Source organism: Lissotriton helveticus, chromosome 11 (genome assembly GCF_964261635.1).
Source record: "Lissotriton helveticus chromosome 11, aLisHel1.1, whole genome shotgun sequence".
Lineage (NCBI taxonomy): Eukaryota > Metazoa > Chordata > Amphibia > Caudata > Salamandridae > Lissotriton > Lissotriton helveticus.
The window spans coordinates 310,321,627-310,335,298 of NC_136072.1; the positions used below are offsets into that span (position 1 = coordinate 310,321,627).

Consider the following 13,672-nt stretch of genomic DNA (forward strand, 5'->3'; position numbering starts at 1 on the left):
CAGAAACTGAAATATCCAACATCGCATTCATCTATTTATGGAGATCTCGGGTTGAATGCACACATTAAGATTATCTTGCATTTTGACGGTATAGGCCACTCTGATCCTTGCAAGTGGTGCACACCGCGTGACACTATCTTCACATGCAATAAAGGCAAGTACGTTTGTTCTGGCTGAACCTGAAGTAACATTAGTATCACACACATACAATATTTCGACATTCTCGGCCAGGGCAGCCAAATAACTAGTTTCAGTGGAAAAACTGGTTTTATTCAAAGGCTTATTCCCAGAAAAAAATTATGGGAATTGTTTACCTTCTACGTTCAGCGTGACATTAAGCACTGTCTGATGTCAAGCTGTTGCTCCAAAATACGGTACTTTCTTCAAACCGAAAACTTGAAATTGATTATTTGGAACATATACCAGTTTTCAGGAAAACGAAGGTGCAATTCTAAATTCCCTTTTAAAATACCACCCGCTGTGCGGCACAGTCTTCTGCAGCCAGCCTCCCTGGAAGTCAGTCACAGTCCCAGACCACCAAAGACCAGCTGTCGGTGGTCTGCGCCAGGACGGAGGCGGCTCGGTGTTGTCCCTGGCCTGAGATTTGAATAATGTAGGCGGATTAAAGACTCTCCGGTCTGTTTGGCAAACCAATAAAGTTCTGCCGATAACACACGTCAGAATATTTCCGTGGGACCAGATAACACTTTAACATTTCGAGGAGAGGAGGTCTCTCTGCGCCTCCAAGGAGTTACTAATTCCATTAGAGATTTCAAAATTAGTGGAAAACCAACTGGGAAACATCACCTCGCACTGAGCAGCATAGGAAATAAGTGGATCAAGGCATTCATTCATAAATTGGTATCTATTTCCTCTTTCCAACAAGCTATAGCAAAGCCAATAGGCCTTGCCTTGACAAACTGAGCAATGTTTTTTATTGCAAGCATATGCCTAAAAAAAAAAAGGGGTTTGCTTACGTGCAAGGCATTTTTTACATTCATACAAACATTTACTGATGTGGCTGCTTCACCAGTGATTTTTTTTTAAAGAAACATATACTTATAAGGATGCATTGCTAGGGATATATTTTTAACAGCACAAGCTTTTTTAAACCAGCTTTGTCACTGACGAGAAACTATTTTTAGGCGAATGTACAGAAGCAATTGAAAAGTGGACTGATTCCTTGCGCCATGCTGTGTACTGTGGTGGACAGGAGCAAAATGTAAATAACAATTTAAAGCCCTCTGACCACAGCCCTCCAAGTATGCATATGATGAATATTCTATATTTTGGGGGGAAAGCAATAGTCTAGTGATACAATTGAAGCTGTATGAAAGGCCAGACCAAAAAATGCCACATATTATACTGCAGTGGCACTGATGATCTTCCAGTTTTAAAAGCCATGAAGAGCTGACTGACCTGTAGGAAGCTTAATTAAATTGACAGAAAAGCCAGAGAGCAAGCTTCGCAAATAAACCTCAATCCACTTAATGGAGTCTGAAAGTAGGGCCAACAAGCCAAATAGCTCTGGTTAGCACAATTATGGGGCCTGGGAAAACAAACGAGTGATGAGGATCACCCTATTCCTCTTTTGAAATTGCTAATGGGGTTGTTTATGCCTTATACATAGATTTGAAGCACAATAAAGGAACCACCCACAATATATTTGACCACCTTCAAAACAGAACATTTAATTAACCCTTCATTTGTATTCTTCATTAACAGCACTCTCTTCTTTAGGCCAAGTAAACTATAGAATCCTTTTTAAATGTTGTATGACTAACAAAACAGACAACAGTAAGTGCCATAGGCATTACAGCATCACTTTTTTCACCCACAAATCAGAGCATCTGTGCCAACAACTAGGGGCTACAAAACAATTGAGCAAGCCCTACACTCCCCTCATAAATGTTCATGGAGAATAGGATTAACACAAAGCACTGGAAATGTGAACAAACTGCAGCCTTCCTTTTAGGACACGCCAGCAACAGCACACTCATGTGCTAGTGTATGGGCACTCACTTGTGAGATATGTTGTGTTCTACCCGCCCAGTGCTTACCACAAGGGCTTCATTGTCTCATTTCCTGCCTCCTAACTGGGCAGCACGAGCCGTCTTCACTTCTTTCGTCTGGAGCATGGACCAAGTACAGGTAGCTTCATCTTGACTGGGGTTCTTCCTCAGCTGGTGCTGTGATTGAGGTATTAGTTTTCTTTTTTTTCCTTCTTTCCCTTGTGTTGCTGTTTCCCCTCCCACCCAAACGCCCCTCTTGTTTATGTTGCTTCTTCCCCACTCTCTAATTGACCGCTCTGCTTCTTCCCTCCCATGATCACCCTCCTGTGGGCTGCGTTACTACTTCCCTTCCACCCCCCCCCACCACCAATGATCCGTGTTGCCACTTCCCTCTCAACCCACCCGCATCACAGCCCTTTTTTTTAATTTATATTTTACTTTTGATATGTTTTCTACTTTAATCACTCAAATATAAATTGATTCAGCAATGGGAAAAGAGGATGTTGTTGCACCAAGGATATTGTGCTGTATAACTAAATACTTATAAGGTCCCAAAGGCGAGACTTATTGGCTATGCCAATGTTTGTTCCCTTGGACGTTGCATCATGCTGATGAGTGTGTTCCTTCAGTGTTCCGTTGCCCTTACTCAAACAACTGTCTTTTCCCCCCAATTGCTGGAATGAAGGTTTCTTACTAGCTCGTCTCCTACTGCTTAGAGGATGGTGAGGTAGACCCCTATCTTGAGTCCTTCAGCGTATGGACCTGTATACACTCCTGTAGGGGATAACAAATCGGGGAACTGGAGTGCGCTGCCCAGGCAGGCAAAAGCAATTTTACTTTGAAGTGGATTACTTGGCCAAAAGCTAGATAATATTGCAGGTGTTTTTAAGCATGGAGCTAAGAAGGTGATCTGCACATACATTCTATCTGGTGTTTTGTTTACTGTTAGATCAATATTATATTCATCTGTCTGGTAGTACTAAACCATCAATTCAGAACGGCAGTAGGGGTGCACCATCAGGCGTTGTGGACTACAAACCGCACTAGGCCTAGCCCAGCTGCTTCTGTAGTCCAGAACAACCTGCCAAGTAGACTCTATAAGGGAGTCAAACTTGTCGGACTGCACTTCGTAAATATCCGTCTTGTTTATAGTTGGATGTCTCTGATGATAGGTAATCCACTGCTCTCTATTGTATATACTACACACTCTAAAACATCAAGGCGTGTTGCTGCTATATCTTGTGTTGATGGCTAATATCCGAACATTGGGAATGAAATACCGTACAATATCAGGCTCTTTAGCATACTCGACAGCGGGGTGTTCGGCACAGCTATTCTCTGAACTCCTGTTATTTCTATTCCAGGGGATAATAATAGGACTACTGATCTTACAGTTAGTCACATCTGTGTTTCTTCCACTTGTATGGTTGTGGACCTGAGCCTTCCAGTTGTTGTTACATGCATTTGGTGTCCAGATGACAATGTTCACTTGGAGCTGTAGTTGAAGAGATTTTCTTTTGGTATCCAACTAGCAGGTCCTATACCCCTATCAACCTATTGGTGTAGACGCCAGCAACAAAAGGAGATAGTTGGTGCCTTTATTGTGTACCATCAGAAGTTACCGGCACGTGATGTCACTGGGCACATTGAAGAAAGCAAGCTGCTTTGGAAGAATGATATCCCGAGGCCTGGCCTGCTGTGAGCAGCAACGAATTTCCTCCGGGATTTCTCGTCTTCTGCTGGTGGCGTGGCCTGCAGCAAGCAGGGAAGTGTCACTCTTTACACCTCTTTTCTGTTGCTTCTGGTCTGGTGGAGCGAAGGTTGAAGATGCCTCAGCTGTGACTGGTGGTGCTGGTGGATCCTGCTCTCTGTTGTCCGGCCCTGTTGCTCTCTTGGTGTGGGAGCTGTGGATCCAGAATGTCAATCCCTCGCACTTGACGGCTGTTGCTGTCGTCAGAAGGACCTGGTGAGGTCCTTTCCACCTTGGCTGGAGGCAGTGTTGTCTGGTGTGAGCCTTGACCCAGATCCAGTCACCAGGCTGCAGGTCATGTGGTGTTGGAGTTGCTGCTTCTGGAAGAGCCTGCAGAACCTGGCGATGTCGATAACATAATATCTCTGTTATTTTTTTACAATACCACAAAAGCAAATCATCGGTTATTGATAGCGGAGCAGTGGACATATGGCCTGCAATGTTCATCGGGTGGCCGAAAAAGGATCTCATGGGGGCTTAACTTTGCACCCTATCTGGCGTGCTTCTCATTGCCAACAGGGCTAGTGGTAGGGCATCCACCCATGAAAGTTCAGTTGATGCACAAATCTTTCCAATTTTGTTTTTCAGCACCCCGTTCTTTCTCTCCACCGTACCTGCTGCTGGTGGGTGAAAGGGGGAATATGTAATGGGCTTGGGGTCACACAAACACTACACAGTGCCTATCACATGGGAAATGAACGCAGGTCTATTGTCGGAGCTCAGAAGGGTTGGAATCCCAAACCGTGGGATAAGTTCTTTCAGAAGGCATTTAGCAACAGTTTGTGCATCACAGTTGTTTGTTTCATATGCCTCTGTCCACTTGCTGAACATGCACACAATTACCAGAACATGTCTTTACTTCTGGGTGGGGGGCATGTCTATAAAGTCTAATTGGAGACTTTCAAAGGGTTCGTGGGGCAGTGGGAAATGGCCCGGTGCAGTTGGTGTACCCATCTCCGTATTATACTGTTTGCAAACAGTGCATTGCTTACAAAGCCTTTCTGCTATTTAATAAAACTTGCAGCTGTCCCAACACTGGGAGCGTAATCTGATCATGCCATCTCGGCCCACATGTGAAGGACCATGGAAGAGGCGCGCCATGGAGGGGAGCATTGATGAAGGCAGGCATATTTTTCCATTGGGCCCTGTCCATAACCCCTCCTTAGTTTGCACACACCCTCCTTTTACCAACTCCTCCTTTTCCTGTTCCTCAACCTTTTCCTGAATGTGCATAGGGTCAAAATGTACTGAATCACTGCTAGTATCTGTGTCTTTGTTCTGACTTATTATTTGCATCATTGCTAGCTGGCTGCCTGTCCGTGCTATTCTCTTAGCTTCCCCGTCAAGGAATGCGTTGCCTTTTGATACGTAGTCTTTAAGTGAAGTGTGTGCAGCACATTTTATGATGGCTACTTTCGATGGCAGCAGCAAGCTTGGAGAAGGTCACTGATCAATTGCGCGTGTTGCATTTGTTGACCTGCTGATTTGAGGAATCCCCTCATTGACGACAGCTGGCCGAAGTCATGAACCACCCGGAAGGCATACTGGCTGTCTGTGTATATGTTTGCTCTTTTTCCTCTAGCCAATGTGCATGCCCTCGTCAGTGCCACGAGTTTGGCCGCCTGTGCGCTTTTGGCAGCCATCAGCCTTCCCCCTTCCAGTAGTTTGTTAGCGATACCTACTGCATAGGAGACCTGCAGTGTCCCTTTGTCATCCCTCAGACATGATCCATCTACAAACAAATCCCCTTGGGCGTCTGGCAGTGGTGTGTCTTTTAGGTCCGGACGCACCTTTTGTATGCCAGTCTATAGCCAGTGCACAATCAGGAAATGCATCATCTGAGGTCAGATCAGCCAGGTCATGCTCTGTTGGCAGAAGGCATGCTGGATTAAGGGTGGTGCATCTCTTGGTGACAATGTGTGGTGCTAATAGTGTCAGCTCATACTCGGTGAGATGTGCTTTTGTTAGATGCTGGGTCTTAGTGGATGTGAGGAGCGTGTCCACTGCATGGGGAACGTGCAAAACCATGGTGTGTGCCAACACTATTTTCAGATTGTTTCAGATTGTTCTACCGCAGATTGTTTCAAATTGTTCTACCGCAAGTGCTGCTGCCACCACTGCTCGGAGGCAGGGCGGGAGCGCGGAGTCTACTGGTTCTAGTGTGGCGGAATAGTACGCCACTGGGCGGTAGAATGAACCGTGCTTCTGACTGGGTACACCCAATGAGCACCGTCCCTTGTCATGGAAGAACAGGTGGAAGTCTTTACTGTAATCCTGGAGACCTAGTGCTGGTGCTTCGCTAAGTTTACTTTTAAGCATGTGAAACGCCTGGTCACAGTCCTGTGACCAAGGTACCACGTCTGGGACCTCTTTGTGTGTTAGTGCTTGTAACGGCTTGGCAATCAGGGAGAAGTTTGGGATCCAGTGCCGACAGTATCCCGCCACCCCCAGGAAAGCCCTGACCTCCTTTTGTGTGCGTGGTCAGGGAAAGTGGGTGATGGTGGATATTCTGTCAGGTAGTAATTTCTTGGTCCCTTCTGACAGTTCGTAGCCTATTTACTTCACATCAATGAGGCAGAAATGTAGTTTCTTTGGGGAGACCGTGTAACCTTTCAGTTCCAGATGGCACAGAATGGCAATGGTGTCCTTTGCACATGCATCCCTTGATGGTGAGGCCAGTAGTAAATCGTCTATGTACTGGATAAGTGTGGAGCCTTCCTTTAGCACCAGGGAGTCTAAATGTGTCTTTAATGCATTTGTGAAGTTGGAGGGGGACTCTGTGTAGCCTTGTAGGAGACACCATGTGAACCTTCTAGACCGGAAACTGAAACTAAAAAGGTACTGGCTTTCTGGATGCAGGGGAATGGTAAAGAAGGCGGAGCTAAGGTCCAACATTGTGAAGTGTGTGGCTGTTACTGGGATGTTGGACAATATTGTTGCTGGGTTTGGAACCACTGGGAAGGACGGTACCACTATTTTGTTCAATTCTCCCAGGTCTTTGGTAAAACGATATATAGGGTCCCCATCTGGGCCCTTAGATGCTTTCTTTACAGGGAGTATTGGTGTGTTGCATGGGCTGAAGCGTATCTCCTTTATTATTCCCTGCTTCAGGAGGCCTTGTATTACTGGTGCTATGCCTTCCTCCCCTTCTTTGGAAATCTTGTACTGTGATACTCTTGGGAGGTGGTCTTCTGGCTTCAATTTGATCTGTACTGGTGTATAGTTTAGCACCTGTCCTACATCATTGGCACTGGTAGCCCAGTCTCGAGGTGGCACACAGTTGAGCAGTTCTGAGGTTATGGTGGGGTTGATGCACGTCATGAAAGCCTGCAGCATCAGGCCATTTGGCCTGCTTTCTAGAAAGACCCCTGTCGGTGAGCAGTGTATGGTGCATTGTAATTTACAGAGCAAGTCCCTACTTAGTAAGTTCACTGGGCAGAATCTACTAAGGATGAACTTATGGTTGACTGTAATGGTGCCTAATACTAACTGCAGTGGCTGTGTGAGATATTCATCTATTGGTTGTGATGTCATTCCTACTGCCGTTATCTGTACTCCCAAAAGTGGCGCCTCAGGCATCAAAGACGCCTTCAGCATTGATTTTTTTAGCTCCCGTGTCAATCAAGAATAGTACTATTTTGTCCAAAACTGTCCCCTCTACATATGGGCTGGATTGAGCCACTGCTATTGCTGGCGCTATTAGGCAGTCTTCCACTTTCAGGCATCCCTAGAATTAATCTTGGGGTGGTGGTTAGAAGTCGTTGTCTCGCTCCGCCCAACCATCCCTCCCTGTCCAGTCCTGATGTGCTGGAGGCATGTTGTTTGACCGGTACCCTTGCTGTTCAGTGTTTCTATATTCTGTACGCTGGGTGCTATATTGGTACTGTTGCTGGCCCTGTCCCCTAGTCTGTGATCACCCATTCTCCTAATTTTTCTTCATTAATATTGGGCAGTCTGCCTTCCAGTGGTTGGGGTCTTTGCAGTAGAAGCAAGCTGTACCTGGCGAAGGTGAAGAGGTTGACCTGCCATTGTGTGGTCTTCCTGTACCCTTTCCTTTTCCCCCTACCCCAGCCTCTTTCTTGCTTGTTTGAATAAAATCTCTCTTGTGCTACCATCAGTCTAACATTTTCTTTCTTAATTTTTTCTACCTCCATTGTCTATGCATTGGCCTGATAGCCAGAGCAGTATCTTGCTGCTGCCAGCATCTTTTCAATTGGCTCTTGTTGCCAGCAGACAAATGAAGTTTGTAGGCGTGCTTGGATAGGTGGTTTCAGCCCTTTAACAAATGTGGTGACAAATGCCGGCATTGCATCCCCCAAGGGATTCTTTAGACCGCTGTTCTGCTGGTAAACTTGCAGAAGGCGGTCAAAGTAGGTGTTCACACTCTCATCATTGTCCCGTTTGCTATGTGTAATCTTATTCCAATCTACCTTATCCTCCGGGAATTTTTTCTTTTAAGTATTTTACTATCTCCTCATACTTATCGTCAACCTCATCTCCTGGTAATCCTCCTTTTCCCATCCCTGGCTCCCTCTGTGGCCAATCCACTTTCCTTTTACAATCTACAAACAAACCCTTTGGCACAATTATGTTAAATAATGTGTCGAAATCTCTCCATAACAGTCCTCTCAACACTGCCATTCTGTCTAATTCTACGTACCACTTCCTTGGTTCTTCACTGAGTTTTGGGAAGTCTTTAGTAAAGCACATAATATCTTGGATGGACCAGGGGACATGGACATATGCCAATTCATTGCCCTAACTACCTGGTGGGGTGGGACCTCCCGTAGGGGCATAATGAGAGCTGGTGGTGTTGCTGCACGGGCTAGTGCCCCTGTGTGAGGTGTGAGGGCCTGGACCACTTCTGGCACTGCTAATGTGTGCAACAGTTTTTTCCATTGTTCTATGTCTATTGCATATTTTAGTGTGTTCTTTTAATTGTGTGTCATCCCACATCAATACGTCCAAGTCTGTGAAGCTGAATTTCATCATGTCCCAGCTATACTGTGCGGGTACTGGTGGGTCGCTCATAGTGTCGGGTGTGTTTTCTTTGCTTGCTGGACGTATGCATTGTGCACTTGGGGTCCATTAATTGTGCTTGAGCCAGTAACAATACCTTTTCCAAGTATTGCCTGTTTTAGTGTTCTGTAAAGGAGTCTACCTGTAGCATTCCTTCCACCATCTGGTGTAGGAAACCCTGACATCTAGCAATGTCTGATTTCAGCAGCTGTTTCCTGTGTGCTGTGGGTGATGTGTTTGGGGACAAGGTGGCACTGATTGCCTTACCAATGCTGTCTCATCTGGCCTGTGTTGAAGACCGCTTAGTCCGATGTAGAAACTGCTCTATTTGTGTAATGTTATGGGCCGTCTGTAGGGCATATGTACAAGCGTCCCATAGCAGGTTATGCCACTGGCTTAGTGATAGGTCGTCTGTGAGGTGCCGTCGAATAGTTGTAACCATGCTCGATCTATTTGTTTTGGTGGCGTTATGTGGAGAAGTGTGGCTCACTGGTTAGAAGCGGCAGACCCTGAAGCAGAGGTCAGCCCGGGACCAGGGTTCAATTCCCGTCGTGGCAGGGTCTTGGGTTAATGTCTGCGGACTTGATAATTCTCGCCTAGGTACCTAAGCTAACCATGGGTCCCACTCTGCAACTCTGGGCAATAGCTTGCTTAATCTCCACAACGGCCCCATCAGCGCCGGGGATGCCTGGCTTCACCTTGGGGGTGCCCAGGAGGGACCATCTCACAGGGAAAGCCAGGACGGGTTCCCCAGCGGTATACAGCGCCAGGACACTCCGAGATGGAGTAACAGTGCGCTTTACAAGTATACATTTACATTTACATGTCAGCGCGTGTGCATTGAGTCAGCAGCGTTTTTTTTTATCAGTATATTTGTTGGCAGCGCGCAGAGCCTCTGTCCTCGTTAGTTGTAATACTATGTATTTGACTTAGTCATGTCTATTTTGGCAGCGTCTCCGTTGAGAAGCCTGTGTGTTAAAGCTATATCAGCTGTCAGCTGTGTTAGAGATGGCTTAGTTGGCTCTTCCGTGGGACCGGAGGTTTGGACACTTTCGCCTGTGTTTGGAAAGGGAGAATGTGATGCAGTTGTTATGCGCTCCATAAATAGGTGTTCAAGTACGGAATCCTCTTCTTCCTTTCTATCAATTTTCTCCATCTTATCTTTTTGCACTGGAATGCATGTTTATACCCCCACCACATCCATTATTACCTTCCTCCTATTCTCCTTTATTTTCTGTTTTGCCATTTCATTTATCATTCTGTTCTTAACGTCTTGTAACTCTTTATGGACCTTTAACTTCACGTCGGTAGTTGCACGCAAGTCACGCAAGACCAAGTCCCACTTATAAAAAGATTCCCACTCGGCCGGCCTTATTGTCTTTCCTTTTAATCTTTAACATTTGTCTCAAATATGACAACTTATTTATGTCGTAAGTCCCGTTACACGGAAATTGTAAGTCTAGTCTATTAGCCGTCCGGTCATGCCATTTGTGTATAAATAGTATGGATCTGACTCCTTGGCGTAGGGCCACAATGTAAGCTGGGGAGTCTTTTGGTGGAGCTGGCTGGCTGCTATTTAAATTATTTTTTCTTAAAGGGTTCCCCATGATGAGAGGGAGTGAAGTGTAGTGTGTGAAGTGTAAGCGCTAACCCTGGTTGCTTTGTGACGGTAGTTCAAATATAACAGACAGAGGGTAGGGTGGGGTGTCGCGCTAGAACGCAAACAAACAATACAATGGGTGGACGACCGTTATCATGTACTTTTCAGCCAGGCTTCAGCATTTTGAGAATTAGCAGAGGAAGCCATTTGTCAGGCAATCAGACAGTTCAATTGTTACGAGTTCACCAAAGCATTCACAAGTAGGAAGGAGAAAAACGTCCCGGGTGCTTTGTAGCTTTCTACTGGCGCTCCGTGGACAGAAATGAAGCGGACAGGAAAGTATGTAGAAGTTATCAAACCTCATGCCTCCAAACTCTGAGAGAAGCCGAGAGCAGCTGTCAGCAGCAGTTGAAACTGGTCATTGATCCTGGGACCGCATTCTCCACCAAATGTCGGATCTGAAATAAGAATAAGAAATAATACCACAAATACGATTCTCTGTCAGCACAAAAGATGGCACTATTTATTGGAGACAAACAATGCAGATACGTGCAGCCCAGAGACAGACAGCAAAGTCAATGAATGCCCTTTAATGTGACGCTCCTGACCACTTTTATAGGCCCAAACCACAAGGGATGCAGCATCATAATATACGCAACACAAATTAAGCATGGGTCATTTGACTAATTGGCAACTGCCTAAGCTGCACCATACCATCTATGGTCCAAAATACACTGTTGCTGACCACGTGTCTTAAGTAGGCAGCTTTGGGGACTTTCCACTGTAATGCAATGTATTATGTTGGTACTTTTCCATAACGCGTATCAGAAACATTTCGAAATACAATATGCTGAAATATGTGTAGTTAAGCTTTTCTGTTCGCGGATTCTTCTTGTGCAAGCCTTGTGTTACAATAGCAGTTTTATTTTAGACAAAATGGAAACGTACAACCATTTTGTGCAGAGATTCCGGTGTTCACTTAGCAGGGCTCAAGGAACAAACTACAAGCATTTGGTATGATATAAAAAGGTTGGCTTCTACACTGTAAATTGACAGTAGATAATAAATAACTTTCTGTAAGCACAATAAATTGAAAAAAGGTGACCTCGCCGTGATTCTTACATTTTTTTTATTGTTGACCAAAACAGAAATGAAAATAGCAAACTATTCGCACATAATGGTAAGATAGTCATGGAAGTTAAAGTACCAAGTCTTTAATAACCTTATAAGTATAATTCACTCTTATGTTTCTCTTCTTTGTCTCCATAGTATGTGAGCTCATTAGTTGTACCTCCATACCCATCTCCGCTAATCTGTTGGGTCACTTGGGGTTGTGTATGTATTAGAAATGACATGATGATGATTTTTTCTCTTTACAGTATTTGCTCCCTGTCACCATTTAGGGCCTGATTATATCGGTCGTAGTTGCCTTCGACTGACATCGCTGCGGATTGAGAACTGACCGACCTACGGTCGGTGGTCTCGACCGCATTATTTGGATGGGACCGCACACGGTGCAGTTGCAAACTTCAATTTTTCAATAGTAGCCTGTGGAGTGGGCGAACACAGCCCGCAGCACAAGCTCCCATTGGTTTTCAAACAATCCTGCACCGAGTGGCAGGCACCTCGCGGTGCCTTCCACATGGTTCGTGACGGTGTCCCCCAGTGCCACATGCGGAGGACCAGGGGAGAAGGGGGCCCTGCTAGGGGCCCCCAATGTTGCTTTCCGACAGTCTTTCCATGTTGGAAAGGCCAATATGAAAAGGCTGTCGGAAACCGACATCATAATACCAACGTTCGGAACCACTGTCCTTAAGGGATTATGAGTCTTTTGCTGATTGTGTCGGTCGAACCCTCTGACTGCTGCCTCCGACTGCATGCATAATAATGCGTTGGTCGGACCACAGCAGTAGATGTGGTTTGGATTGCAACTGACAAGCCATCGGTTGCGGTCCGGACCGCAACGCAATCAGGCCCTTAGTCTTAACACCACTTTTTGGTTTCTTGGTTGCCAATGCTTTGTATTGGAGTTTTCCCTTTTGTACTGTTTTTATATGCTGTCTAAGTGTTAAAGCTCCTCTATTTCATTCTCTTCTTTACCTTCTTGTAAGCATTTCTGTGTTCTTCCACCACTAGCCAACAATTAATCTTTTCTTGCAGAGTTTGAGAATGCAGAAACACTTCTAAATTCTGAAGTGCACATGCTGTTGGAGCATCGCAAGCAGCAGAATGAGAGTGCAGAGGATGAACAGGAACTATCCGAAGTGTTCATGAAAACCTTAAATTATACTGCTCGCTTCAGTCGCTTTAAGAATCGAGAGACCATTGCCAGTGTGCGCAGGTAAGTGAGACAAAGAATATATTGCAACATGTTCTTCCCAGTTCAAGATATTATTTTATTTGGGGGCTGCTACTGTGAATGTTGTAGGAGTGGTCTTTAGTAGAGGTGTGATTATAGGCTTCAGTTGATGGTGTCCTAGAAGATGAATCTATTGGTATCAGTGGAGAATGAGTAGGGGCAGGCTCTGCTACTGGTTATTGAGTGTGTGTCTGTTGTCTTTCAGACAGATACTCCTATTTCAAGGGGGTTTCTACTTTTTCCTGCATCAGAAGTGTGGCTTCTGCAGCTTCTGTAACTGACGCCCAAGGATATGATTTCTCATTCTTTTGTCACAAGAATAGTGTTTGCATAGTTGTCACTAGGACAGCTTACGCTGGGCTCACGATTTGGGCTTTTGCAATTGGAGTAGTAGGGTTGAGGGAGATTTTATTGAGCGGTGTTAGACTTCTACCTCTACAGTCCAGGGTTTTGTTAGGTCTTTTCTCTGGTGGATCCTCCCATCTGTACACTTGACTCTCCAACGGAGGCGGGAGTCTTAGGTTACTCAATAAACAGTAAAGATGTTGATGGTTTGGAACTCAGATACTGTATGACATGAGAACTTATTTCTGCCTAGCTCAACATCAGTCAGAGGAGTTTATTACAAAACAAAAAGATTTGTTCTTTTATTTACAGCCAGCAAAGTATGGTAGATAAACCTATGAACATGCATAACCTACCCAAAGGTCCTACCATATTTGGGGCCAGATGTAGGAGCCCTAATACCGGTCGGAAACAGCCGATTTCGGCCGTTTCCGACCGGTATTAGGGTTTTCAGATGTAGGGGGCTGAAAATGGCATAATCGGTATATTTACCGATTCGGTAAAATTACCGATTCGGTAAATATACCGATTCTGTAATTCCAAATGTAGGTGGCACAGTTTACAGTGCCACAGGCCCTTAAGAGTCG

The 13,672-nt window shown here is 45.3% G+C and overlaps 1 protein-coding gene across 2 annotated transcripts in view; it reads left to right on the plus strand.

The window, feature by feature from the left end:
- POLR2D (RNA polymerase II subunit D) overlaps positions 1–13,672 on the plus strand; it is a 616,144-nt gene that overhangs the window by 516,653 nt on the left and 85,819 nt on the right. For both annotated transcript variants that reach the window (XM_078665584.1, XM_078665585.1), the window contains one exon: positions 12,542–12,722. In XM_078665584.1, the coding sequence (XP_078521710.1) occupies positions 12,542–12,722 (181 nt within the window). The remainder of the gene's footprint in view (positions 1–12,541; positions 12,723–13,672) is intronic.